Source organism: Bubalus bubalis, chromosome 5 (assembly GCF_019923935.1).
Source record: "Bubalus bubalis isolate 160015118507 breed Murrah chromosome 5, NDDB_SH_1, whole genome shotgun sequence".
Lineage (NCBI taxonomy): Eukaryota > Metazoa > Chordata > Mammalia > Artiodactyla > Bovidae > Bubalus > Bubalus bubalis.
This window is the reverse complement of record NC_059161.1, coordinates 17,364,641-17,392,072: the sequence shown is the minus strand read 5'-3', so window position 1 is coordinate 17,392,072 and position 27,432 is coordinate 17,364,641. Positions and strand designations below refer to the sequence as shown.

General features: G+C 43.8%; 1 protein-coding gene across 1 annotated transcript; it reads right to left on the bottom strand.

Moving 5' to 3' along the window:
* Positions 1–616: 616 nt before the first annotated feature.
* On the bottom strand, positions 617–20,547 carry RNASEL (ribonuclease L). The gene is made up of 7 exons (XM_006048615.4): positions 20,409–20,547; positions 16,154–17,814; positions 8,392–8,477; positions 6,763–6,968; positions 5,751–5,880; positions 3,507–3,637; positions 617–2,842 (listed from the first exon to the last, which is right to left on the bottom strand). Exons 2-7 carry the CDS (start codon positions 17,625–17,627, stop codon positions 2,698–2,700), a joined length of 2,172 nt encoding a protein of 723 aa, XP_006048677.4. The 5' UTR covers positions 17,628–17,814; positions 20,409–20,547; the 3' UTR covers positions 617–2,697.
* Between the last annotated feature and the right edge of the window lie 6,885 nt (positions 20,548–27,432).

Here is a 27,432-nt window from a genome sequence, read left to right as displayed (position 1 = left end):
CACTCAGAAAATCAGACATTCAGATAATTCAAAGTTTTACTGAATTTTACTAATGGACATTTGATTGTCATATCTAGGTACTCACTACAAATCAGAAAATCAAATCTTACTTTTAAAACTGAAAACTACTGCTCCTGAATCCTTAAAGAGAAGTCTTAAGTTTCTTCCAGCACTTGTTAATTTCATTCCATAACACCTGTTTTAGACCATCTTCTTTTAATATTTTTTAATTTATCCGTTGGCTGTGCCATGAGGCATGCACAGTTGTTTAGCGCATTCTAGGCAGGCAAGCTCCCCTCATCTCTGTGTAACTGGCACCTCTGCTTGAGGTGCCAGTTAGTTCCCTGACCAGGGATCAAACCTGTGCCCCCTGCATTGGAAGCAGAGTTTTAACCACTGGACAACCAGGGAAGTCGATTCCATCTCCTTTTTATTTCTTTTTATTGGTATACAGTTGCCTTATAGTGTTGTGTTAGTTTCTACTGTACAGCAAAGTGGGTCAGCTATATGTATACACATATATCCCCTCTTCCTTGGACTTCCTTCCCATTTAGATCACCACAGAGCACTGAGTAGAGTTCCCTGAGCTATACAGAGACCGCCTTCTTTTTATGTATGTATTTTTAAATTTTTATTTATCTGTTTATTTGTGGCCGTGCTGGATCTTCAGTGCTGTGGGCTTTCTCTAGTTATGGCATGGGCTTTGGAGCACAGGCTCGGTAGCTGTGCGACACAACAACGAGGGGCTTAGTGGCCCCTCGGCTTGCGGAATCTTCCTGGCCCAGGGATCAAAGCCCTGTTCCCAGCATTGGCAGGCAGGTTCTTAACCACTGGACCACCAGGGAAGTCCCCACCCCCTTTTTTAAAAAGAACCTAAGAGACATGTTCTTCCCCAGCTCTTCTCATTACAAAGTTTCATCTTCACCACCACAGTGAGGATTCAGTTCAGTTCAGTTCAGTCGCTCAGTCGTGTCCAACTCTTTGTGACCCCATGAACCGTAGCACATCAGGCCAGTGAGGATAAATGGAAAGAAATCAGACTTCATGCCAGAAAAATCCTTTCAAATCAAGACAGTCACATTTCCTATGCATTAGAGTAAATCAATCTGTCTCTAAGCTTAGTTTCCTCATCTGCGAAATGAGGATCATAACACTTAGCTTACAGGGTTATTTTTAAAACTAAAAGATAAAATATGCAGGTGTCATTTATAAATTATAAAACACCATCAAAATGTCATCTACAAATATTACTCATCTATAAGATGGATCGTTCATTCTTCAATGAATAATTATTGATCATTGCCATGTGGCAGACATTTTGCTAGGCTGTAATGACACACACCAATATATCACGGGCCCTGAGGAGCTTAGATTCCAGAGAGGAAGAACCATGCTCTGGGTGGAGAGAAGCATGCTCTGGGGTGGCTGTAGGTGCTAGGGAGCAGATAGGACACTCAGACTCGGGTGTGGAAAGTGAGGGGCTTCAGAGGACTTCCTGGGGAGGTGCTGTCTCATTACAGATCCTAAAGCAAGACATCAAACTCTGGTCACTCCTTTGTGAGGTGGGCCACACACTCCACAGTCCTGGGCTCCCAGCCAGCTCAGAGGTGTCACGGCCTCTTAAGGCAGAGTTTCTCATCCTCAGAGCCACTGATATTTTAGGCTGGATCATTCTGTTTGGCGGGTGCTGTCCTGCGCATATCATAGAGCATTCAGCAGCATCCCTGACATCTATCTACTAGAACGCCAGTACCACCCCCTACCCTCTGCTCGGACAGCCATTTTAACTGCCAAATGGCCCCTGAAGGGCAAGATTGTCAACAGTTCAAAAATATGTCAACAGTTCAAAAATACTGCCTTAGGCCATAGGAAACCAGCACAGGTGATTCTAGAAGGAACGTGGTTCTTATAATTGGTGCTTAGACATACTAGTTAGTGCTCAACAAATATTAATGAATGAATGAATGGAACGAATGAACCACTTAGAGTCCCTTTGACCTATTTTTTTTGGGTCTCATGCAGAAGAGCTCTGAGCTAGTCATTACGTTCTAAGGTGACCGAGTGAGAGTTAACAATAACTCCACATCCGTTTATATGGCACTCTGTGCAGGCTATATAAGCTGGGTCAAGTTGTTCAAACTCCCTGAGTCTGTCGGGCTCTTCAGTTCCTAAATGGGGACATTAATCCTATCTTGCAAGGTCGTTGGAAGAATTACATGAGATAATTGATGTAAAAATAAAGCATTAGGGGTCCAGGAACTCACTCCTTCGGTGCAATTGGCAAGAGGATGCCATCTCAGCAGGATGCCCTCTCAGCTCCTGCCACTAAGCTTTACTAAGGACCAAAGTAGTTTGAGCATAGGCTTTTTGTTGTCGTGAATGTGGAGAATGTGGAGCACCGCACCAGGAACTGACACATCGGCTATCCAATTCATCACTCACAAGCAACCAGGTTAGTCAAGAGGCCCAGGGAATTCCCTGGTGGTCCAGCGGCTGGGACTCCACACTTCCATTGCAGAGGGCCCAGGTTCAGTCCCTGGTGGGGGAAACAAGATCCCACGTGCTGCATGGCATGGCCAAAAAATAAAAATAAAAAATCAAGAGGCCCAGAGAGTTATGACTTACACAGCAAAATTGTACCTCCCTGAATTCAAAAGGCACTAGGGCTGGCCAGCCTGCTCACCACCACCAATTCCATCACACGTCGGCTTTGTTCAGGTTGAGATTTTTTGGAAAATGCTTTGCATATTCTGTGTTCTGTAGTCTCTTATAGACATACATGACCAGATCTGGAAATTTCTCCTGAAAATACTGGGAAGGCTCTCCAATTTTTGACTTCATCCTGAAATGAAACAGAAATATTTTGATATGCTTGCCCCAAACTCTGCATCCTCCCTTTTACAGCAGATGGCCCTGGAGATTCTTTTTGCTCCCCTGGTGTCTATAGCAGAATAAATAAAGACTTTGGAATCTGACAGAGCAAGATTCATCTCCTGACTGTTCGTCTAACAGTAAATTTCGGCAACTTCAGTTTTTTTGCACCTCAGTTTTATTATCCATAAAATGGAGATAATACAGTTCTACAATCTCTTATCTACAATGCTGAAATCCAAAAGAGCCCTGAAAACTGCAGACTTTGGGTGAGTCTGCAACTGAGGTTTTTGGGAGCAAAAGCTAACTGAATTAACATGGGGCTACACCTACAATGTACATTTGTTTTACCCAGCCACCGAGTCTCCTGTGTCCCTTCTCATTAGAGTCACTGACCTTCTGTTCAAGCAGGCTCAACAAAAACTGAAAACGAAGACAAGAACCTGATGGGAATGTCCATCATTGACTATAAGACCCTTGTGGTGGGCCTTTCCCAAACAGAAGGGAGGAATGACTTTCCCTTCATCAAAATAAGTTTTCTTCTTTCCATCCAATAGCAGATGTAAACTTAGAACCTGAATTTTTAAATTATTCTCGTCTCATATATGACTTATAAGAGCGAAAACAGTTCTTACTCTATATTCTTTTGTTCATTAATGTGCTCTCCCAAATTCCGGATGAACTTCAGCAGGTCACCTACAGTGTTCTGATAGGTATTCCCTTTTTTATAAAACACATTCATTTTTTCCATCACAGATTTGTCAACCTAAAAAAAAAAATTACACAAAAATGTGGTAACAATACAAAATAAATCCTGATAGAATGTTAACACAAAAAGGCAGAATACAAATTTGACTATAGGCCAAAATTACTACTAATTAATAAAGGCAAATTAATAGAAAAGAATGGAAGTAAACACGGTGCACCATAGTGCTAATTGCGGGTGTATTTGGATGTGGGACCATAGATAACTTTAAATTTGTGTATCTATTTTCCAAGAGAATTATTTTCATAGAAATTAACTACAGTAAAACACGGTTTAGGAAATCGTTGGCTACTACATGAGGAAACTGGCTCATTATACTATACAGTACTGCTATCCTGCAGCCACCTTTCTAAATTCAAACCTGATTACATTGCCTCTTTAAGGAGGGTTGTCCTGACTGAGACCAGGCCTTGCAGCCGTTGCCGTAGTGAGTGTGGCTGTTCTTTGTTTTGTTTGTAGTTATGGTTCCAAAGGTTACATGTTTCTCCTTGTTCCTAGGTGTCCCAGGACAGCTGCTCTCATATTAGTAATGCCTTCTTCTTTGTGCTCTCACTTTTTTTTTCATTTATTTTTCTATTTTTTAATTGGAGGATGATTGCTTTATAATATTGTGTTAGTTTCTGCCATATAGCAACATGAATCAGCCATAAGTATATACATATGTCCCCTCCTTCTTGAACCTCCCTCCCATCTCCACCCCTTCCGACCCCTCTAGGTTGTCACAGAGCACCTGGTTGGAGCTCCCTGCATCATACAGCAAATTTCCACTGGCTATTTGTGCTCACACTCTTTGTAGATAGTTCTGATATTTAGAAATAGTTTGGAGTAAGAGAATAAGATGCAACAACCATGAAGCCAGAGGGTCCCTTAGGAAGAGTAACTGGTGACTAGAAGGCTGCCTGGGTGGTACCATCAGTTCCTTGCAGAACTTACTGGGCAGCGGGAAAGACAGATTAAGCCAGCAATTACGAGTGTGACGTGTGGTCTAGAGGCAGACAAGGGAAGGAAAGCAAAATGAGACCCAGAAACGAGGAGGTATGGGAGAAGCAGAGCCCTATATCAAGCCCAAGATATGAAAGATGTTGGTCCCACTCAAAGACGGGAGTTATGGATTTTCCCATAATGCTCTGCTTATGTCTCAGGGGTACTCAGCATGTATCCCACAGCCATCCCTTCTGTAGGTGTCTCAGCCCCACTTGGATGCTATACTCTGTTTTGTATATCCATGACCTCATGTGGTCCTAACACATACTTGTATTTGACAGATGTCTTCTAATTAATAATAGTGAAAGTTCTGATGGTGCCAATTAGACTGAATGAGTGATTAATTATTATGCTCCACCATAAGTACATGTGTGCTAAGTTGCTTCAGTCATGTCTGACTCTGTACGACCCTATGGACGGTAGCCTGCCAGGCTCCTCTGTCCATGGGATTCTCCAGGCAAGAATATTGAAGTGGGTTGCCATGCCTTCCTTCAGAGGATCTTCCCAACCCAGGGATCAAATCCACGTCCCTTGTTTCTCCTGCATTGGCAGGCGGGTTCTTTACTATTAGTGCCACCTGGGAAGCCCATGTTCCACTATATTGAGTTCAAGTTGGGTGGACCTTCTCTGGAAGAGAAGGAATTTGAAAGATGATTGTTTTTTGTTTCTCTGTTTTCTCATCCAGAAAGTAGGTGTGAGTGTGTGGATGCTCAATGCTGGGCTATTCACCGGCATCAGAGGCAGCCAGGCTCCCTGGATGGAAATGCCCCTGTGGAAGTACCTCCCTTGGACTAAACTCTATTTAATCAGCTGCTCGTGTCACAGTGGAAATAGACCTCACTCGGAAAATAAGGCCTGAGAGAAAGAGTCACAGAAGAGGAAAAGGCTTTTGGGCTGTGACAAGTCCATCCTAAAGAGGAGCCTAGGTGAGTATCTCAGGAGGACCTCGCCTAGAGCAGAGACCCAGAAGAGCTGAGGGGGTCGGGGATGGGAGGAGGGCAAGGAAAAGCCCTCTTACCCCTTGACTGAACCAGGCTCATAGTATAAAAAAAATTAGGAAAACCAACATAACACACGACACAGATTCTTATTCCTGGAATAACTCCCAGACCATAGGAGTTGTTCATACCTTTTTTGTCCACTGGGAAAAACTTGGAAGTTCAGATGTTTCAGGTTGCAGAAGCTGGAGGATCTTGCCATTAGTATTTCGTGTTTTCACGTCAGATTCGTTTCCCACATCCCGGAGGGTCCGGTAGCGGCTAAGAATGACAGAATGATCATGATCATTCCACCCTTCCCACTTTTCCCAGAAAGAGAAAACTATTAGATTTTGGCATTTGATAAGAGTAATACAAGCATGTTTCTAAACAATCTGCACAATAGGAAAGCTCTCGCTGTCTCTTTTTTGCCCGAATCATTTTTCTATTCTTCAGTGGAGAAAATCAGATCCAGAGAAGTTAAGTCACTCCTCCGATGACATCCTCCCAGGAAATTCCAAGCTGAGAGAAAAGCCTGGGTCTGCTGATTCCCAGCCTGACTCCTGCCCACCTCACCATGATGGTTAATTTCATCTGTTAATTTCACCAACCACACACACAGCACTCAGATTAAATATTACTCGGTGTGTCTGTGGGGATGTTTCCAGAGGAGATTAGCATTTGAACCAGTGAAGCAGACAGCCCTTCCCAGTGCGAGTGGGCATCATCCAATCTATGGGTGGCCTGAACAGAATGAAAGGGGAAATTTGCCCCCTCCCTGCTGATCACTTTGGCTGGGACATAGTTCTACTCCTTCCCTCAGTTCTCCAAGTTCTCAGGCCTTCAGACCTTTACTAGAATCTGCATCCTCAGCTCTTCTGGTTCCCATGTTTTCGAATTCAGACTAAATTATACAACTGACTTTCCTGGATCACCAGCTTCAAGAGGGCAGATGGTGGAACTTCTCAGCCCCAGTATTGCATGAGGCATTTCCTTATTTTGTATATATATTGGGTTGGTTGAAAAGTTCTTTGTGGTTCTTCTGTAGTAACATCTTATGGAAAAACTCAAATAAACTTTTTGGCCAACCCAATATAAAGAGCCCTGACTAATACACTCACCATCTCCATCCTAGAGGCCTGTAATATACACTGTTTTCCTTACCTCTCCCAACTCCAAAAGAAGGGATGAGCCAGCAGGCCATTCAGATAGCCCTTCACATTGTCCCCAGGGACTAACAGATGCTGAATGAGGTCCCGAGTTTCCTCATCTGGAGAACGCTCAATCAACTCTTCAGTTCTTAGATCCTTCAGCATCTCAAAAGAAATGCTTCCCTTGTTTACCACATACAGGACCAGCAATCCCAGGGCCTGCACAGAAGCCATGAGTGAATGAAAGTCATTCAGTCATTTCTGACTCTTTGCAACCCCATGCACTGTAGCCCACCAGGCTCCTCTGTCCATGGGATTCTCCAGGAAAGAATACTGGAGTGGGTTGCCATTCCCTTCTCCAGGGGATCTTCCCCACCCAGGGATCAAACCCAGGTCTCCTGCATTGTAGGCAGATTCTTTACTATCTAAGCCACCAGGGAAGCCCATAAATCAAGTCAAAAGTGCTTATGAATTAGCACTCTATTTGGGGAACTTTGGAGGGTGGGGCACAGGCTATGAGCAAATGGAAAATGGGTAGAATCTCAAGGAGCCCACAGGTTGGGTATGGGCTTGGGCATGGATAACTCTTCAAGAAAGTGTAGTTTAGGTTTATAAGGAGCAAAAGATAATCCCAGGCCAGAGCTGTCAGAGCAGACTGTGTAGAGGAAGAGGAATTTGAGCTAGACCTCAAAGTACAGATAGAATTTTTAGATAAACCAGGGAAAGGGAGAGGGTTTTAAACAAGGGGAGGGGGTTGCTCAGAGTCTGGCTAGGAACAGGGACTTTGGGTTGGGCCTGTGTCAGGCAGGACATTAAAGAGCCAGACCAGGTCCAGAAGAACACAGTGAACACCCCAGGAGTCAGGACACAGCAGGGAAGAAAGACTAGGGAGGAGACCAGCACAGGAACTTCTGCATTAAGAAAGACACCAGTCAGGGAAGGAGCTCAAAGCTGGAGCCGCTGAGCCAGAAAGGCCAGGCATGGATGGAGAACTCTTACCAATTGGGTTGGAAGTTCAGCACCCTGGAGAACTCCAGGGGCCAGCTGCCCTAATGGCTCAGAGTCTATCCAGGAGCTGTGGTCTACAGAGGCTATATGTCTCCTGCTTTGTCTCCTCTCTGGGGAAACAGTTATTTAGGATCTTAACCTGTGGGACCAAATATAGTCTCTTTTGAGCTGGGGATCAATCCCATCATTCCCATGTGCTTCAGAGGGCCTTAGTATCTGGCCCTCCTAGGAGTTTAGCACATGCATTTGAATAGAGTGGGAAAAGAAATCTCATTTACTTTGTCTTCAGGCAGCAAATACCTCCTACAGGAATTGTGGAATTATTCTGGAGAAATCTCCTGGAGGTAATTCCTCAAGAAATGTGGCATGCTCAATGTATTTGCTATTTAGCCTGTGAGGGTAAAGAGACATCCAAAGAGATACAGAAACGGTCACAGCAAGGACCAACTCCACACCCACCCAGAGAGATGCTGTTGTCTGCAAGGGAGTGAGGGCCATCATACCAGGGAAATGCCTTGAAACTTCTTTCTTTCCTAGGCAAAATAGGAATGTCCTTTAATCAGCCACAGGAAGTAAGATAATGAACGAATAAGGAAGTAGAGAGACGGAAAAGAAAACTGTTTCTAGAAATTACCTCTAGATCTCTCTTGATTTCCTGTGGATCTCCAGTCCACTTGATGCTTTGATCAAAATCTGCCAGGCAAGCACCATTCTTGGAATCTAAAGGAGAGTTTGTGGAGATGCATTGAAATTGCTTATTCTTGGGCGGGATGTATGGAGAGGATAACATGGAAACTTACATTACCATATGTAAAATAGATAGCCAATGGGAATTTGCTGTATGACTCAGGGAACTCAAACTGGGGCTCTGTAACAACCTAGAGGGTGGAAGGTGGGTGGGAGGTTCAAAAGGGAAGGGACATGTATACTGTGGCTGATTCTTGTTGACGTTTGGCAGAAACAAACACAATACTGTAAAGCAATTATCCTTCAATTAAAAATATATAAATACATTTTTAAAAAAGAAAATCCTCAATCCCCATGTTAGAATTAGTTTACATAAATCTGTAACTCAATGTACAATCCATCATCGCTGAGGAAGACAATGATGAGCTCATATCTGCCCTGTTTACTTTTCAAAACAGTCATGTGCACTGAGTTCTTTGACCTACTGGTATCTGCCAAGAGCAAGATTTACATTTTACTCATCCCAAGCCATGGGTTGGGGAAGCATGAGGATAAGTACAGCCAGCTCCCCCTTCATGCAATTCCTGGGGTCAAAGAGCACAGATTTGTAAAGAAGCTGCTGGCAGGAGTTAAGGTTACGTCCTATAGCTGAAGAAAAACTGGACCTTAGAGCCGAAGGGTCCAAATCCAACACCACCTTAGCATAGCATTCCACCAAATCAAGCCCACTCGCCACTGCCCACTATGACATTGTCATCTGTGACCACGAGTCAACCACGTGCTTCTAATGAGTCGTTGCCTCCCTCCCCGCTTCAGCATCTTCCTCCCTTGAAGGAAGCCACTGAGTCCTCAGAAACAGGGATAAGAGAGGTGGGGAACAGAGTGAAAGGTGATTTGTCCTCAAAGAGGTGGCTTAAAGGAGTCTGAGAAGGAAGGCTGGGTAACCGCAGATACCAGCCCATGCAACTGTGTACTCAGAGCCCTTTCGTTATGAATTTGGACCTCAGCATTGTAGGGAAATCCAGAGTCTAACAAAAATGAACCCATCAAATTGTTCAACAAATGTCTCATGAGAGAAAAAATGATGGCAAGGAAGGAGAACACAGTCCTTGCTCTACAGAGTGTAGAGTCTCTGGGCAAGGAGACCAATAGTAAAGGGATAAATACATGGCTAAACATTAATTGCAGTTTTGAAAATGCTAGCCAAAAGTTCAGGATGCCCTAAAAGTGTACCATGAGAAGAGCTACATGGCTGCATAGAGAGGGGGAAGTTTTATTTAAGGAAGAGATGCCTAGGGAATTTCCTGGAGACCCAGTGGTTAGGACCCCACACTTCCAGTGTAAGGGGCATGGGTTCAATCCCTGGTCAGGGAACTAAGATCCCACAAGCCTCAGGGTGAGGCCAAAAAAAAAAAAAGGAAGAGATGCCTAGAGAGAAAAGATCAGTAGAAATTGGATAGGTGAGTGGAATGGGGAAGAAAGGGAAGAGAGAATTCCAGATAGGAATGCATGGAGAATAAGGAGCAGACGGGGTCCACATCATAAATCATAGACTGTTTTCAATTATTTCAATAATTCCCTTCACTTATTTAAGCCACTTGGTGTTTTCTGCTACAGAAATTTGAAAGTGTTTAATGAACACTTCACATCTCTTCTAGCATTTGATTTTTTTTTCCCATGAAAAGTGAAAGTGTTAGTCACTCAGTCCTGTCTGACTCTGTGATCCCATGGATTGTAGCCCATCAAGGCTCCTCTGTCCATGGGGTTTTCCAGGCGAAAATACTGGAGTGGGGTGTCATTTCCTTCTCCAGGGGATTCCTCCCGATACAGCAATTGAACCCATGTCTCCTGCATCACAGGCAGTTTCTTTACCATCTGAGCCCAATTTTTTATTTTTAGTTTCAACAGACATTGTTAAAGTGCTATAAAGATTTTAAAGCTTACGCCCAGTTTCTGTATACAGCATCAAGAGGGACTTTGGCCCTGTTGACACCTGACTTTGCAGCAGTGGAACTTGTTTCACACTTCTGGCCTCCAGAACCATGGGAGGTTAAATTCCTATTGTTTTAAGGCACCAAGTTTGTGACAATTTCTTTCCACAGCCATGGGAAAGTTATACACTTGGTTATAGTTAGGTTTCTTTGGGTAAAAATTCTCCTGTTTCATGCCTCTCTTTCATGGTATTGAGAGGGTAACAGGCAGGAGGGTCAGGGGTTTCCAAACGGAGGAAATAGGCTGCAAGCATCAGACATTTTTTATCTCTCTAAGTGGCAGGAGGAAACAAACTACAAATGTTAAGATTTTTTCCCCCTTCTCTATACAAATTTTAAAACAGGTTTCTCTTAAAATTCTGTGTTGCCATGATGACATGTAACTCCACCTGAACTTCAGTTCAGTTCAGTCGCTCAGTCGTGTCCGACTCTTTGAGACCCCATGGACTGCAGCACCTTCCCTCTCACTTTTCACTTTCATGCATTGGAGAAGGAAATGGCAACCCACTCCAGTGTTCTTGCCTGGAGAATCCCAGGGACGGGCGAGCCTGGTGGGCTGCCGTCTATGGGGTCACACAGAGTCGGACACGACTCTTAGTAGCAGCAGCAGCATATCCATTGAGCCGGTGATGCCATCCAACCATCTCATCCTCTGTCGTCCCCTTCTCCTCCCACCTTCAATCTTTCCCAACATCAGGGACTTTTCAAATGAGTCAGTTCTTCGCATCAGGTGGCCAAAGTATTGGAGCTTCAGCTTCAGCATTTTAGAGGAACTAAAAAGCCTCTTGATGAAGGTGAAAGTGGAGAGTGAAAAAGTTGGCTTAAAGCTCAACATTCAGAAAACGAAGATCATGGCTTCTGGTCCCATCACTTCATGGGAAATAGATGGGGAAACAATGGAAACAGTGTCAGACTTTATTTTTCTGGGCTCCAAAATCACTGCAGATGGTGACTGCAGCCATGAAATTAAAAGATGCTTACTCCTTGGAAGGAAAGTTATGACCAACCTAGATAGCATATTCAAAAGCAGAGACATTACTTTGCCAACAAAGGTCCGTCTAGTCAAGGCTATGGTTTTTCCTGTGGTCATGTATGGATGTGAAAGTTGGACTGTGAAGAAGGCTGAGCACTGAAAAATTGATGCTTTTGAACTGTGGTGTTGGAGAAGACTCTTGAGAGTCCCTTGGACTGCAAGGAGATCCAACCAGTCCATTCTGAAGGAGATCAGTCCTGGGATTTCTTTGGAAGGAATGATGCTAAAGCTGAAACTCTAGCACTTTGGCCACCTCATGCGAAGAGTTGACTCATTGGAAAAGACTTTGATGCTGGGAGGGATTGGGGACAAGAGGAGAAGGGGACGACAGAGGATGAGATGGCTGGATGGCATCACTGACTCGATGGACATGAGTCTGAGTGAACTCCAGGAGTTGGTGATGGACAGGGAGGCCTGGCGTGCTGCGATTCATGGGGTCACAAAGAGTCGGACACGACTGAGTGACTGATCTGATCTGATCTGAGCTTCAGCATCAGTCCATCTAATGAATATTCAGGACTGATTTCCTTCGGGATGGACCGGTTGGCTCTCCTTGCAGTCCAAGGGACTCTCAAGAGTCTTCTCCAACACCACAGTTCAAAAGTATCAATTCTTCAGTGCTCAGCTTTCTTTATAGTCCAACTCTCACATCCATATATGACCACTGGAAAAACCATAGCCTTGACTAGACGGATCTTTGTTGGCAAAGTAATGTCTCTGCTTTTTAAAATGCTGTCTAGGTTGGTCATAACTTTTCTTCCAAGGAGCAAGTGCCTTTTAATTTCATGGCTGCAGTCACCATCTGCAGTGATTTTGGAGCCCAGAAAAATAAAGTCAGCCACTGTTTCCACTGTTTCCCCATCTATTTGCTATGAAGTGATGGGACCAGATGCCATGATTTTAGTTTTCTGAATATTGAGCTTTAAGCCAACTTCTTCATTCTCCTCTTTCACTTTCATCAAGAGGCTCTTTAGTTCTTCTTCACTTTCTGCCATAAGGGTGGTGTCATTTGCATATCTGAGGTTATTGATATTTCTCCTGGCAATCTTGATTCCAGCTTGTGCTTCATCCAGCCCAGCATTTCTGAACTTAACTTTTCTCAAACCTTGACCTAACCCATGCATTTTTCTTATGGAAACATTTGTCTTAAGCTATGTTAATGAACTATGTATTTACCCTAGACTCTGTCTTCAAGTCAGTTCCGCCTAAGACTCAGAACCCACTTGACAAAACAGTATGTTTTACTCACACATTGTTCCCCTAATCTATGTTAATGAAACTCTATATTTACTTGGAAACCTGCCTTTCTTCAAGATTCATGTCAATTGTTTTATAACCCGGGATGACTCACCTGATGCCAACGTTATCTCAAAATGTGTGTTGTGGGTGAGGGGCCTGGTGCCAGTCTCTGAGTTTTGAGACATTTCCTTTCTCTAATTAGCAGAATTCTAGTAGCTATATAAAATCTGGCTAAAGACTAGCAGGGGGGCACTCCTGCCCCCTGCTGATCTCTATGTCAGAAGCTTTCTCTATCTCTTATACTTTAATAAAGCTTTATTACACAAAAGCTCTGAGTGATCAAGCCTTGTCACTGGCCCTGGATTGAATTCTTCTCCTCTGGAGGCCAAGAATCCTGGCGTCTTTCGTGGTTCAGCAACAACCTTTCAGTATCAGCAACTCTTATAACTTTTTTTTTTTTTTTGCCACATTGTGTGGCATGTGGGATTTTAGTTCCCCAACCAGGAATGGAACCCAGGGCCCCTGCATTGGAAGCAGGGAGTCCCAACCACTAGAACCACCAGGGAAGTCTACCAGCAACTCTTAGGTGATTTTTGACTGTATGTTTTACATTGCAGTTGAAACTCCCTGACATCCTGTGAGTTGCTTCTGTTAATGCCATCCAACACAGAGGAGGGATGAGAGCACTGTCAGATCTTCTGCTTTGCTTTTTTTTCAGTGAAGCTCTGGGGTAAGTGGGCCATGCCACTTAATAGTTGCTTTGGCAGATAGCCTGTGTGTATAACAGCTCTTTGTTTCTCTCTTTTTTTTTCTGAATTCTTATGAGTTTTTTAATTTATTGTTAATTGGAAGATAATTGCTTTACACTATTGTGTTGGCTTCTGCCATAAAACAATGTGAATCAGTCATAAGTATACCTATATCCCTTCCTCTTGAATCTTATCCCATCTGCCCCTCTAGCTTGTCACAGAGCACTGTGTTGAGCTCCCTGTGTTATACAGAAACTTTGCATTAGCTATCTATTTTATTCATGGTAATGTTATGTGCTACTCTCTCAATTCGTCCCACCCTCTCCCTGCCACCCACCCCCCACCCCCCACCCCCCACTTCAAACAATAAATGCTGAAGAGCGTGTGGAGGAAAGGGAATCCTCTTGCACTGTTGGTGGGAATGTAAATTGATACACCAACAATGGAGAACAGTATGGAGATTCCTTTAAAAACTAGAAATAAAACTACCATATAACCCATTAATCCCACTACAGGACACATACCCTGAGGAAACAATAACTGAAAAAGACACATATACCCCAAAGTTCATCACAGCACTATTTACAGTAGCTTGGACATGGAAGCAACCTAATGTCCACCGACAGATGAATGGATAAAGAAGTTGTGGTACATATATATGTAATATATGGAATATTTCCCAGCCATATAAAGGAACATATTTGAGTGTTTCTCTTAAAATCATCAGTGACTCAATGTCTCAAGCAGTCCCCTTGTCTGCAGGCAAAAAGGCCTGTTATAGATGCTTGGTCCCTAGGGGAGAGGGGAAGCCCAGGGTTTGATCTTCCTAATTTCTACTGAGGTAGCAATCTGCCTGCTCTCTGGTCCTTGGTTCTCTCATTTCTGGCTTCCATCACTTTTGAGTGGTGCTTTTCTGTACTCTTCCCACTTTCATGAGGGATGTTTTTCTGTGGCTTTCTGACTTTGTCCTGGGCTCCTATGCTATTCTTCAATCCCATCCTATCTATGTTTAGTCTCTCCAAGATTCCTCAAGGATTTTGTCCTCTAAGAATTCTTTTTTTAATGTTGATTTTAATTACAAATTCACTTAAAAATATTTTCCCATCATTTGAAGAATTTAATACAGGGAAGAGTCTGAAGTATGTGCTAGGTTCACCACCTTGATGCAGAAATATAATCGATTCTTTATTGTTCACGCTTAGGTATGGAAGAAATGGTGCTAGAAATTTTGAAGAATAGGTAGTCAGAGATTATTTTTCTTTAGAACATGATGTGTGACCCTTTCGCATCAAGATCGGCAGATAGAATTGGGAAGGTCCTCACCCCTGAATGAACCTCAAAGACTCTCTCACCAGGTAGAGTTGTACATACTTCTGGCCCTTGTCCATCTCCTCAGCAAAGCTGCTTAAAACCAGGAAGGAATGGCATGAGCACATGTCCTCAAACTAAAGCCAGATCTTATGTGTACCCATTTCTCTCTTCCAGTACCTTATATACTGCTCTCTGCCTCTAAATGCCCATACCTTCTTTTTGCCCTGGTCCCTTACACCAAGTTTAAACTAGTGCATATCTGTAGGTTAGGTATCCACTTCCGCCTTAGCCCTCTAGACAAGTACCTGGCCTTTAGTGGGCACATACCATGTACAGGTGACTTGTCCATTTGACACACGGCACTTAGACTTTGTAACAACCTTATGAAGGAGGTATTATCAGTCCCAAGTGAGGAAACCAACACTCACAGAATTAAGCAACTTGCTTGAGGTTACAAAACTACAAAGTGGTGGGACTAGGCTGCAAGGCTCCCTAAACCTGGCTGAAGCTGAGGATCTTTCTAAATTATTATTTATGTTTGGCTGCACTGGGTCTTCATTGCTGCAAGATGGCTTTCTCTAGCTGTGGACAGCAGCAGTTACTCCCTAGTTTTGGTTCATGGGCTTCTCGTTTCGGTGACTTCTCCTGCTGTGGAGTACAGGCTCTTGAGTAAGGGCTTCAGTAGTTGTGGCACATGGGTGTAGTTGCCTGGCGACATGTGGAATCTTCCCGGACCAGGGATCGAACATGTGTCCCTGCATTGGCAGGCGGGTTCTCAACCACTGGACCACCAAGGAAGGCCAAGCCGAGGCTCTTACTTCTGCACTACCTTGTCTCCTGGGACTTTATACTCAGCTCTGCTTGTTTCCTTGAACATTGCTTTAGTGTATGGTCTTGGTTTACAAGCGTGCACACTGACTTGTTCAGCCTGCTTGCAGTGTGTTTCATTTGTGTCACATCTTATCCTGGATCCCAAGTTTGACCTCAGTTTTGCCGTTAAGTTTCACAGTAACTGAGCACACACACAACATTCACCGTTAGCTGCCACCTTGTCTGAAGGAACACACTTTCCAGATTCTACTACTTGCAGACTATTCTAAGAATTCGAACTTGGAGTTGGCTCCATCCAAGACCCACATTCATAATTGTATTTGCCAAGGGCAGCATAAGCTTAGCCTGGTATTCCATGAGCTTCCTTCACCTCCACACGGAATAATACAGGTTCTACCTGGTAGCAGGAGAAACCGCACTGTATCTATGGATTTGCTACATTCATCCTCAAATTGAACAATTCACACTGACTCTAGTTCTTTCCTATTCTGCCATGAAAAGCTGTTCCTCTGATAAATAAAGACCCTACATTTCTGGAGAAGACTGGGGACTCACCTATTAAGATGTTCTGCGGTTGCAGATCCTGATGAGTGTATCCAGACAGGTGTAGTTCCTCAACAGCCTTAAACAGAGATGAGAGGATGTTGCGGGCAAATTCATCTTCCTTGTTTTGCACAGCCTCTCCTCTGCGGTCGGCCAAGTGCTTCTCCAGCGTGTGCTCACACAGGGCAAGGCACACATACAGACAGGCCCCGTCGCTCTCACTGCCATAGAATGTCACCACGTGACTGTTGGCTCGGCTGCTCTGCAAACAAGAGACTTCATTTTGTCCCCGTGTGCTGCCTTTAGGGAACCGCTTCACATCTACCTCTTGTTCCTCATATAACCCCAGGTAGATGCCCCCTTGGGAAGTGTCAGCAATTTTATATTCTTCATCAATAAAGATCTTGAGTTTGCCTATCATAGGGCGGTATATCCTGTGAAGATGTTTCAGGGCCTCCCCCCAACGTGAGCTCTGAGGCTTCCAGGCTTTAGCAGGAGGGCAAACGTCTTCTACGGCTCCATGCTGGCGAAGGAACTTTGCAAGGTCAGGGTCATAATTGCGCTTCGCTATTGCAACGAGGTCCCCGCATTTTGTGCTGGCTCCTTTGCGACACAGCAACTGGGCAATTTCCTTCAGCTTGAGCTCGACAGCAAGCAGCAGTGCTGTTTTACCCTCGCTGTCTGTGTCATTAATCTCTATAGCTGTTTGTTCCAGAAGCATCTGCACCAGATCCAGGTTCTTCTTTTCCACTGCCAAGATCAGCGGCGTCTTCCTTCCTTCCCCCCTCACATTGACATCAACCTTATAGTCCAGCAGAAGGCGAGTAATGGCTTTCACCTTCTCATCATCAGAGTTCAGAAGAGCATAGATCAAAGCATTTCTGCCCCTATTGTCCCGGGCATTGACATCTGCCCCCATCTCATGAAGGAGGATCTCTACGACATCTACATGCCCTCTTCTAGCAGCATCCATGAGAGCAGTGGCCCCTCCTTTCTTGACCCTCTCTTGATCCTCCACTGTCTTTCTGTGCAAATTCACCTCTGCTCCGTTGTTATACAGGAACCTTAAGGCTTCGACTTTGCCATACACAGCAGCTTCCATGAAAGCTGTGAAGCCATTAACATCGCACTCATTGACATCTGTTACTTTAGGAAGTAATAGTTTGAGCAACTTCACGTTTCCCACAATCCCAGCAATGATGAAGGGAGTGGCCCCATTCTTCTTCCGCAGACAAGGCTCAGCACCATGACTAAGCAGAAGATCCACAATGTCTTCTCTATCAACTTGTACTGCATTATGCAAAGGTGACCAGCCCCATTCTTCCTGGAAATTGACATCAGCCCCTCTTTCTAGCAATTGCTGGACCAACTCAATGTCTTCATCTTTAACAGCTTTAATCAACGAATGATTGTCTTCCATTGAAGCCTTCCCATTATTAGAGGGTGTGGGTCTTTCCTGAGGGTTGTTATGGCTCTCAGTCTCCATGATGGTATATACCACTGGCTACAATTTTCTTGCCTTCTCTTTGAGAAAATGAAAACTTATCTTCTTGGAATTTGATCAAAGAGACATGGAACTGTTAGAAACTCCTGTCAGGGGAAATAGGAATTGTCTGGCTACAGACCACCAGTATGAGGAGGCACAATACTCTTGCAGTCTTCTGACTTTTCACCTGGAGATGAGAGAGGTAATTTGTAGTGTTACAAGAGTGAGAAAACATTTGAATTAGAGAAATTAACTTTACTAGCAATGTTTTCAAAATACATTTACTATAGAATTTTTTTTATTGAATATTATAAATATATATCTTTTCATACTGTTCATGGGGTTCAGTCCTGAATATTCTTTGGAAGGACTGATGCTGAAGCTGAAGCTCCAATACTTTGGCCACATGATGTGAAGAGCCGACTCATTGGAAAAGACTCTGATGCTGGGAGGGATTGGGGGCAGGAGCAAAAGGGGACGATAGAGGATGAGATGACTGAATGGCATCACCGACTCGATGGATGTGAGTTTGAGTGAACTCCAGGAGATGGAGATGGACAGGGAGGCCTGGCATGCTGCGATTCATGGGGTGGCAAAGAGTCAGACACAACTGAGCGACTGGACTGAACTGAACTGATCTTGTTTTCTTATGATAGATCTTATAATAGATTTCTTACAATTGATTTCAAAGAACTGAATGACCAAAGGCTATGATTGTTTTTAAGATTCTCAACCTATATTAATACATTTTTTCCAATGCCATATAAACACACTCTTATTAGAAATAAATGGCCTCTTTAAAAAACCAGAACCCTTGTTTAATAAGAAAATATGTGTTTTTCATCAATCTGCATTTCTGGTTAAGCATGCTCAGTCCATTCCTGGCTCTTTGCAAGTGCAAAAGTGTGCACTCCTATTCAAAGTAGTGTAGAGTAAGCAGAAGTCCCCAAACTTTTGGGCACCAGGGACCAGTCTTGTGGAAGACAATTTTTCCACAGACTGGGGGTGGGGAAGGGGTGGGTTTGGAGATGATTCAGAGCATAACATTTATTGTGCACTTTATTTCTATTATTATTACATCAGCTCCAACTCAAGTCATCTGGCATCAGATCCCAGAGGGTGGGGACTCCTGGAGTAGGGGACAGAACTCGAACTCCCACCTCTGCAAGATCTAAGTTTGGCCCCTGGTTGTGTAACTCTGCTGCTGCTGCATCGCTTCAGTCGTGTCCGACTCTGTGCGACCCCATAGACGGCAGCCCACCAGACTCCCCCGTCCCTGGGATTCTCCAGGCAAGAACACTGGAGTGGGTTGCCATTTCCTTCTCCAATGCATGAAAGTGAAAAGTGAAGTCGCTCAGTCATGTCTGACTCTTAGTGACCCCATAGACTGCAGCCTACCAGGCTCCTCCGCCCATGGGATTTTCCAGGCAAGAGTACTGGAGTGGGTTGCCATTGTGTAACTCTAGACTCTTCCTAATTGTGTAACCTTAGATTATTGAGTCTGAATTTTTTGTTTCCTCAAATAGGGATGACAAAAAATACAGTCCCCCATATAAAGTGCACTGAAGTAGGGAGAAGGTAAAATATAGGCCTTCAATAAATGGTAGAGCTAATTACATCACTTTATGAAAAAAAGAAAAAAAAAACTTTAACACACCCTGTTCTTCCCACCCAGTGCTTTACATGCTACACAAATAGGGAACCTATGAGGGGTCAGTTTAGCCCAGCTGCCCTCCATTGGCGGAGAAGGCAATGGCACCCCACTCCAGTTCTCTTGCCTGGAAAATCCCATGGACAGAGGAGCCTGGTAGGCTGCAGTCCATGGGGTTGCTAAGAGTCGGACACGACTGAAGTAGCAGCCCTCCATCAGATCTGAGCAATTTAGATACAATTCAGACAGCAGAGGGCAGCAAACTTACCTGAATGTTTATAACTGCTTCTGCTGCAAAAATCACAAAGCAACCATTTTTCAGCAGTCCCACCTGCCTGACAGTCTCAAAGCCTCTATCCTCAGAGAGCTAACCAAATGTGCAGCGGAAGCACAGTCACCCAGCAATGAACTCTTTGGATCAAATGTTTGTGTAAACAACTTTAGCGATAATGAATGTGAGGTGGGCTGGAAAAGATCAAGGAAAGAAAGAAGCTCAAAGAAACCTGGAGGATTCAGGGTTTGTTCAAACTTCTTTTCTTCTCTGCTCCTTTATTTATTCCAGGCGCTCCCTTCAACTGCTAACTTCAAAGTAATACAATCATTTAAGAACACCACACCTTAGACTAATTTATGAGGAAATGCAAAAAAAAAAAAAAAAAAAAAAGATAGTAGTAAGACTCCACGGCCTGTAGCCAGCCCACCAGGCTTCTCTGTCTGTGGAATTTTCCAGGCAAGAGTACTGGGTTGCCATTTCCTGCTCCAGGGAAGAATAATAATAACAATAATAAAAGAACTCCGAGTAAAATATCAGAGTAGAAAATAAAAACAGCTCAACAAAAGCCCTGCGAAAGGAGAGTCCTGCTTTCAGTTTCATTTTGCCCACATGACCAGAGGAGCCTGATAAACAGAGACGCCTTGAAGAAATAATGTGTGGATTATGACAGAACCCTGGAAATCTCAGAAGGGCTTAGGTGCAAAGGGTCCCCTGGGACTGGCCGGCTGGCTCCGTGTGCTCCTTCCTCTCCCCCAATTCCACACCCACTTCACTTCCAGTCCCCAAAGCCCGAGGAATCCTTCAAAGAAAACACCTTCTCAAGCTTTCCCAGCTCTCCTCCTTCTGCGTATCCTACCTTCTAAACGTAGATGCCTCGTCCTCAGTCATTCCTCTGACGGCATCTAACCGTCAAATACTGTTGCCGGCAGGAAAACAGCCCCTCCTGGAAACTGAGCTCGCGGGGCGGAGCCCAGAGAGTGACAGGAAGAGGAGGGAACGCTGACCACGCCCACACTCGGCAGCGGCGGCCTGAGCTAGAAGCATCTTCGGGCTTCCCTGGCGGCTCAAACAGTGAAGAATCTGCCTGCAATGTAGGAGACCTGGGGTCGATCCCTGGGTTGGGAAGATCCCTGGAGGAAGAAATGGCAACCCACTCCAGCATCCTTGCCTGCAGAATCCCATAGACCAAGGAGCCCGGGGCGGGGAGGGGGCAGGGAGGCCGTATGCATCCTGCCGCTATGCCTGCGGCCTTTCAGGTCACAGCATCCAGTTCCATCCCGACCATGTTGTTCCAAATCCCGTATCTTCTTAAGGGAAATGAACGGTAAATAAACATTTATTAAGCACTGACTGGGTCCCCGGCACTTTGTTCATTGCTTCACAAGAGATATGTACCCAGTCAACCCCTAACAATACTGCTGATGATGAAACCAAGGCTCAGGAAAGCTGGGTGAGCCCAAAGCCCAAGCTCCCTCACTCGCCTGGGCACTCTGGAAAGGGCACAGGGCTGGCAGTCCAGAGCTGTGGCTGTTCTGCTGGGTGACCTCAGGCAGGGAGTTGAATGATGTTGGGATACAGTGATTCATCACACAAATGCCTCGTGGGGGGTCTTCCTGGAGCTTGCATCTTAGTAGGGAGAAATAAACCGTTAATCATTGAGAAATGCAAGGTCCATCTAGTCAAGGCTATGGTTTTTCCAGTAGTCATGTATGGATGTGAGAGTTGGACTATGAAGAAAGCTGAGCACCGAAGAATTGATGCTTTTGAACTGTGGTGTTGGAGAAGACTCTTAAGAGTCCCTTGGACTGCAAGGAGATCCAACCAGTCCATTCTAAAGGAGATCAGCCCTGGGTGTTCTTTGGAAGGAATGATGCTAAAGCTGAAACTCCAGTACTTTGGCCACCTCATGGGAAGAGTTGACTCATTGGAAAAGACCCTGATGCTGGGAGGGATTGGGGACAGGAGGAGAAGGGGACGACAGAGGAAGAGATGGCTGGATGGCATCACTGAGTCGATGGACGTGAGTCTGAGTGAACTCCGGGAGTTTGTGATGGACAGGGAGGCCTGGCATGCTGTGATTCATGGGGTTGCAAAGAGCCGGACACGACTGAGCGGCTGAACTGAACTGAACAGGATTTCAGGTCATGATATCATGGCCCTGACCATCCCAGTTCCTTATGGGTATCATCACTACTACCATCCAGTCCCCCATCACATCATGCTGCTTCCCACCTCCGTGTCTCTGCACACACTGCTTTTGCTATCTGAACTAATAATAATGATGGTAGTAGCAAGCATTTATGTAGCTCTTTAGTATGCTGTAGGAACTGTTCTGGGCGAACAAAAAATACACATTTTTGTTGTTGTTCAGTCACTTAAGTCCTAAGATAGATGCTATTTTGACTCCATTGTACAGATGGAGAAAATGAGGCACAAAGTGATTAAGTGAATTCAATTGTTCTAGAGATTTGAGCTACCTCAAGGAACAGCACAGATAAAGATGCCTACCCTCATTCTTGTGGGAGAAGCCAGAAAATGAACAAAATAAGTAAATTATGTATAATGTGCTTTATGGGGAAAATCCTACAGAGAATAATAAGTAGAATGAAGAAGGTTGAAAACACCAGAATGGGAATTATGAGTCAAGAGAGAGATTTTCTAAATAATGTAAACTGAAACTCCATTATCTAGCACCTAACTACATTACATTCCTTACCCTTAGGATCATTCCTCAATTATTTAAGTTTTAAATCTTTCTTCTCCTCAGAAAGTAATTTGAACAGCTGGGCCAATTTAAAAGGTTCAGTAACAGTGAATTACCTTGTGATCAGCACTTAATATGCCCCAAACACCTTGTTCTTATTACCTAAGAGCTTCCATTAAAAATTTTTTTTCTAGTTTTATTTTACTTTTTGATTTTGATTTTTTTTGTCCATGACACATGGCCAGGAATCAAACCCAGGCCTTGGCAGTGAAAGCACCAAGTCCTAACTGCCAGGGAATTCCCTCTAGTTTTATTGAGAAATAGCTGACATATGTCATTCTAGAAATTAAAGTTACATGGCACGATGTATTGATTCACATATACTATGAAGTAATTACCACAATAGGTTTAGTTAACACCCATTATCCCATATAGCTACAATAAAAAGAAAAGAAGAGAAATTAATAGATCATATGACAGTTCCATTTTTAATTTTCTGAGGAGGCTCCGTACTGTTTTCTATCTTGAGAAATTTACAATTTACAATCTCACAAACTGTGCACAAGGGTTCCCTTTTCTCCACATCCACACCAAGAGCTTCAATTTTTTAAGTTAAGTTCAGCCCTGCTGAATAAAGAAATCTTACTGTAACCCCTGTACCTACTGTGCTCTCTTAACAATTATGTTAATAATTTTCAATTCAATTAATGTTTCACATCATTATTAAACTGCATTAATAAACAAAACTAAAGGTTATATCTCTTGGATATAATTCCAAAAGAAAGAGTCAAACTTAGATAAGAGCAAAATTAGGCAGTTCCTTAGAAGAAATGGAGTAGCCCTCATCATCAACAAAAGAGTCCAGAATGCAGTACTTGGGCACAGTCTCAAAAATGACAGAATAATTTTCAATCATTTCCAAGGCAAACGATTCAATATCACAGTCGTCCAAGTTTTTGCCCCAACCACTGATGCTGAAGAAGCTGAAGTTGGCCAGTTTTATGAAGACCTATGGCACCTTCTGCCATAAGGGTGGTGTTATCTGCATGTCTGAGGTTATTGATATTTCTCCGGGCAATCTTGATTACAGCTTGTGCTTCTTCCAGCCCAGCGTTTCTCATGAGGTACTCTGCATATAAGTTAAATAAGCAGGGTGACAATATACAGCCTGGACGTACTCCTTTTCCTATTTGGAACCAGTATGTTGTTCCATATCCAGTTCTAACTGTTGCTTCCTGACCTGCATACAGATTTCTCAAAAGACAGGTCAGGTGGTCTGGTATTCCCATCCCTTTCAGAATTTTCCACAGTTTATTGTGATCCACACAGTCAAAGGCTTTGGCATAGTCAATAAAGCAGAAGTAGATGTTTTTCTGGAACTCTCTTGCTTTTTTGATGATCAAGCGGATGTTGTCAATTTGATCTCTGGTTCCTCTGCCTTTTCTAAAACCAGCTTGAACATCTGGAATTTCACGGTTCACGTATTGCTGAAGCCTGGCTTGGAGAATTTTGAGCATTACTTTACTAGCATGTGAGTTGAGTGCAATTGTGCGGTAGCAGAAAGTGAAAAGGAACTAAAAAGCCTCTTGATGAAAGTGAAAGAGGAGAGTGAAAAAGTTGGCTTAAAGCTCAACATTCAGAAAATGAAGATCATGGCATCCAGTCCCATCACTCCATGGGAAATAGATGGGGAAACAGTGGAAACAGTGTCAGACTTTATTTTTCTGGGCTCCAAAATCACTGCAGATGGTGACTGCAGCCATGAAATTAAAAGACGCTTACTCCTTGGAAGGAAAGTTATGACCAACCTAGATAGCATATTCAAAAGCAGAGACATTCCTTTGCCAACAAAGGTTCGTCTAGTCAAGGCTATGGTTTTTCCTGTGGTCATGTATGGATGTGAGAGTTGGACTGTGAAGAAGGCTGAGCACTGAAGAATTGATGCTTTTGAACTGTGGTGTTGGAGAAGACTCTTGAGAGTTCCTTGGACTGCAAGGAGATCCAACCAGTCCATTCTAAAGGAGATCAGCCCTGGGAGTTCTTTGGAAGGAATGATGCTAAAGCTGAAACTCTAGTACTTTGGCCACCTCATGTGAAGAGTTGACTCATTGGAAAAGACCCTGATGCTGGGAGGGATTAGGGGCAGGAGGAGAAGGGGACGACAGAGGATGCGATGGCTGGATGGCATCACTGACTTGATGGCCGTGAGTCTGAGTGAACTCCAGGTGTTGGTGATGGACAGGGAGGCCTGGCGTGCTGCGATTCATGGGGTCACAAAGAGTCAGGCACGACTGAACTGAACTGAACTGATGGCACCTTCTAGAACTAACATCAAAAAAAGATGTCCTTTTCATCATAGAGGATCAAAATGCAAAAGTAGGAAGTCAAGAAATATCCAGAATAACCAGCTAGTTTGGCCATGGGGTACAAAATGAAGCAGGGAAAAGGTTGACAGAATTTTGCCAAGAGAACACACTAGTCATAGCAAACACCCTCTTCCAACATGAGAGATGACTCTACACATGGATATCAATGGATGGTCAATACCAAAATCAGATTGATTATGTTCTTTGCAGACAAAGATGAAGAAGCTCTATACAATCAGCAAAAACAAGACCTGGAGCTGACTGGGGCTTAGATCATCAGCTCCTTATTGCAAAATTCAGGCTTAAATTGAAGAAAGTAGGGGAAACTTCTAGGCCATTCAGTTCAGTTCAGTTCAGTTCAGTCACTCAGTCGTGTCTGACTCTTTGCAACCCCATGAATTGCAGCACGCCAGGCCTCCCTGTCCATCACCTACTCCCAGAGTTCACCCAAACTCACGTGCATCAAGTCAGTGATGCCATCCAGCCATCTCATCCTCTGTCGTCCCCTTCTCCTCCTGCCCCCAATCCCTCCCAGCATCAGGGTCTTTTCCAATGAGTCAACTCTTCACATGAGGTGGCCAAAGTATTAGAGTTTCAGCTTTAGCATCAGTCCTTCCAAAGAGCACCCAGGACTGATCTCCTTCAGAATGGACTGGTTGGATCTCCTTGCAGTCCAAGGAACTCTCAAGAGTCTTCTCCAACACCACAGTTCAAAAGCATCAATTCTTTGGCACTCAGCTTTCTTCACAGTCCAACTTTCACATCCATACAGACCACTGTAAAAACCATAGCTTTGACTAGGCCATTCAGGTATGACGTAAATCAAACCCCTTATGATTATACAGTGGAAGTAACAAACAGGATTAGATCTGGTAGACAAAGTGTCTGAAGAACTATGGATGGAGGTTTGTAACATTGTATAGAAGGCAGCGACCAAAACTATCCCAAAAGGAAAAGAACTGCAAGAAGGCCAAATGGTTGTCTGAGGAGGCCTTACAAATAGCTGAGGAAATAAGAGAAGCAAAAAGCAAGGAAAAAAGGAAAAGATATACCCAACTGAATAGAGAGCTCCAGAGAATAGCAAGGAGAGATAAGAAGGCCTTCTTAAATGAATAGTGCAAAGAAATAGAGGAAAACAATGGTGTTGGAAAGACTAGAGATTTCTTCAGATAACCACAGTGGTGTGTTCACTCACCTAGAGCCAGACATCCTGGAGTATAACGTTAAGTGTGCCTTAAGAAGCACTACTATAAACAAAGATAGGGGAGGTGACAGAGTTCCAGCTGAGCTATTTCAAATCCTAAAAAATGATGCTGTGAAAGTGCTGTGCTCAATATGCCAAAAATTTGGAAAACTTAGCAGTGGCCACAGGACTGGAAAAGTTCAGTCCCAAAGAAGGGCAATACCAAAGAGTGTTCAAACTACCACACAATTGCACTTATTTCACACACTAGCAAGGTTATGCTCAAAATCTTTCAAGCGAGGCTTCAGCAGTACATGAATCAAGAACTTCCATATGTTCAAACTGGGTTTAGAAAAGGCTGAGGAACCAGAGATCAAACTGCCAATATTCATTAAATTAAGGAGAAAGCTAGAGAATTCCAGAAAAATATCTAGTTCTGCCTTATTGACAATGTTAAAGCCTTTGACTGTGTGGATCATAAGAAACTGTGGAAAAGTCTTAAAGAAATGGGAATACCAGACCACCTTACCTGTCTTCTGAGAAACCTGTATGCAAGTCAAGAAGCAATAGTTAGAACTGGTCATGGAACAACTGAGTGGCTCAAAATTAAAAAAGGAGTACATCAAGGCTGTATATTGTCACCCTGCTTACTTAACTTATATGCAGAGTACATCATGGAAAATGCCAGGCTGGATGAATCACAAGCTGGAATCAAGATTGCTGGGAGAAATATTAACGACCTCAGATACACAGATGATATGACTCTAATGGCAGGAAGTGAAGAAGAACAAGGGAGTCTTATGATGAGGGTGAAAGAGGAGAGTGAAAAAGTTGGCTTGAAACTCAACATTCAGAAAAACTAAGATCCTGGCATCTGGTCCCGTCACTTCATGGCAAACAGAAGAAGAAAAAGTGGAAGCAGTGACAGATTTTATTTTCTTGGGCTCCAAAATCACTGAGGATGGTGACTGCCGTCATGAAATTAAAAATGCTTGCTCCTTGGAAGAAAAGCCATAACAAACCTAGACAGTGTGTTAAAAAGTAGAGACATCACTTTGGCGACAAAGGCCCATATAGTCGAAACTATGGTTTTTCCAGTAAGTCACCTATGGATGTGAGAGTTGGAGCGTAAAGTAGGCTGAATGCCAAAGAACTGATGCTTTCAAATTGTGGTGCTGGAGAAGACTCTTGAGAGTCCCTTGGACAACAAGGAGATCAAACCAGTCAATCCTAAAGGAAATCAACCTTGAATATTCATTGGAAGGACTATTGCTAATGCTGAAGCTCCAATATTTTGGCCATGTGTTGCAAAGAACCAACTCATTGGAAAAGACCCTGAGGCTGGGAAAGATTGAAGACAAAAGAAGAAAGCGATGGTAGAGGATACAATGGTTAGGTAGCATCACTGACTCAATGGTCATGAAACTGAGAAAACTCTAGGAGATAGTGGAGGACAGAGGAGCCTGGCGTGCTCCAGTCCATGAAGTTGCAGAGTCAGACATGACTTAGCGACTGAAGAACAGGCAATTCCAAGGAAAAAGTTTGCATAGCCTGACTTGACATAGCCAGAGGGAGGCAGCAGAGAGTGTGGAATGGCCTGGTGAGGGCTGGGCCAGGCCTCCACAGT

What these genes read in the sequence shown, in the direction of transcription:
- RNASEL (XM_006048615.4), bottom strand. Translation starts at nt 17,627, where the DNA reads ATGGAGACTGAGAGCCATAACAACCCTCAGGAAAGACCCACACCCTCT. An exon ending in TTTCCCAGTGGACAAAAAAG is followed by an intron (nt 3,638 to 5,750) that starts GTATGAACAACT and finishes TTTTTTTTTTAG; the next exon opens with GTTGACAAATCTGTGATGGA. An exon ending in AATGAACAAAAGAATATAGA is followed by an intron (nt 2,843 to 3,506) that starts GTAAGAACTGTT and finishes GTTTCATTTCAG; the next exon opens with GATGAAGTCAAAAATTGGAG.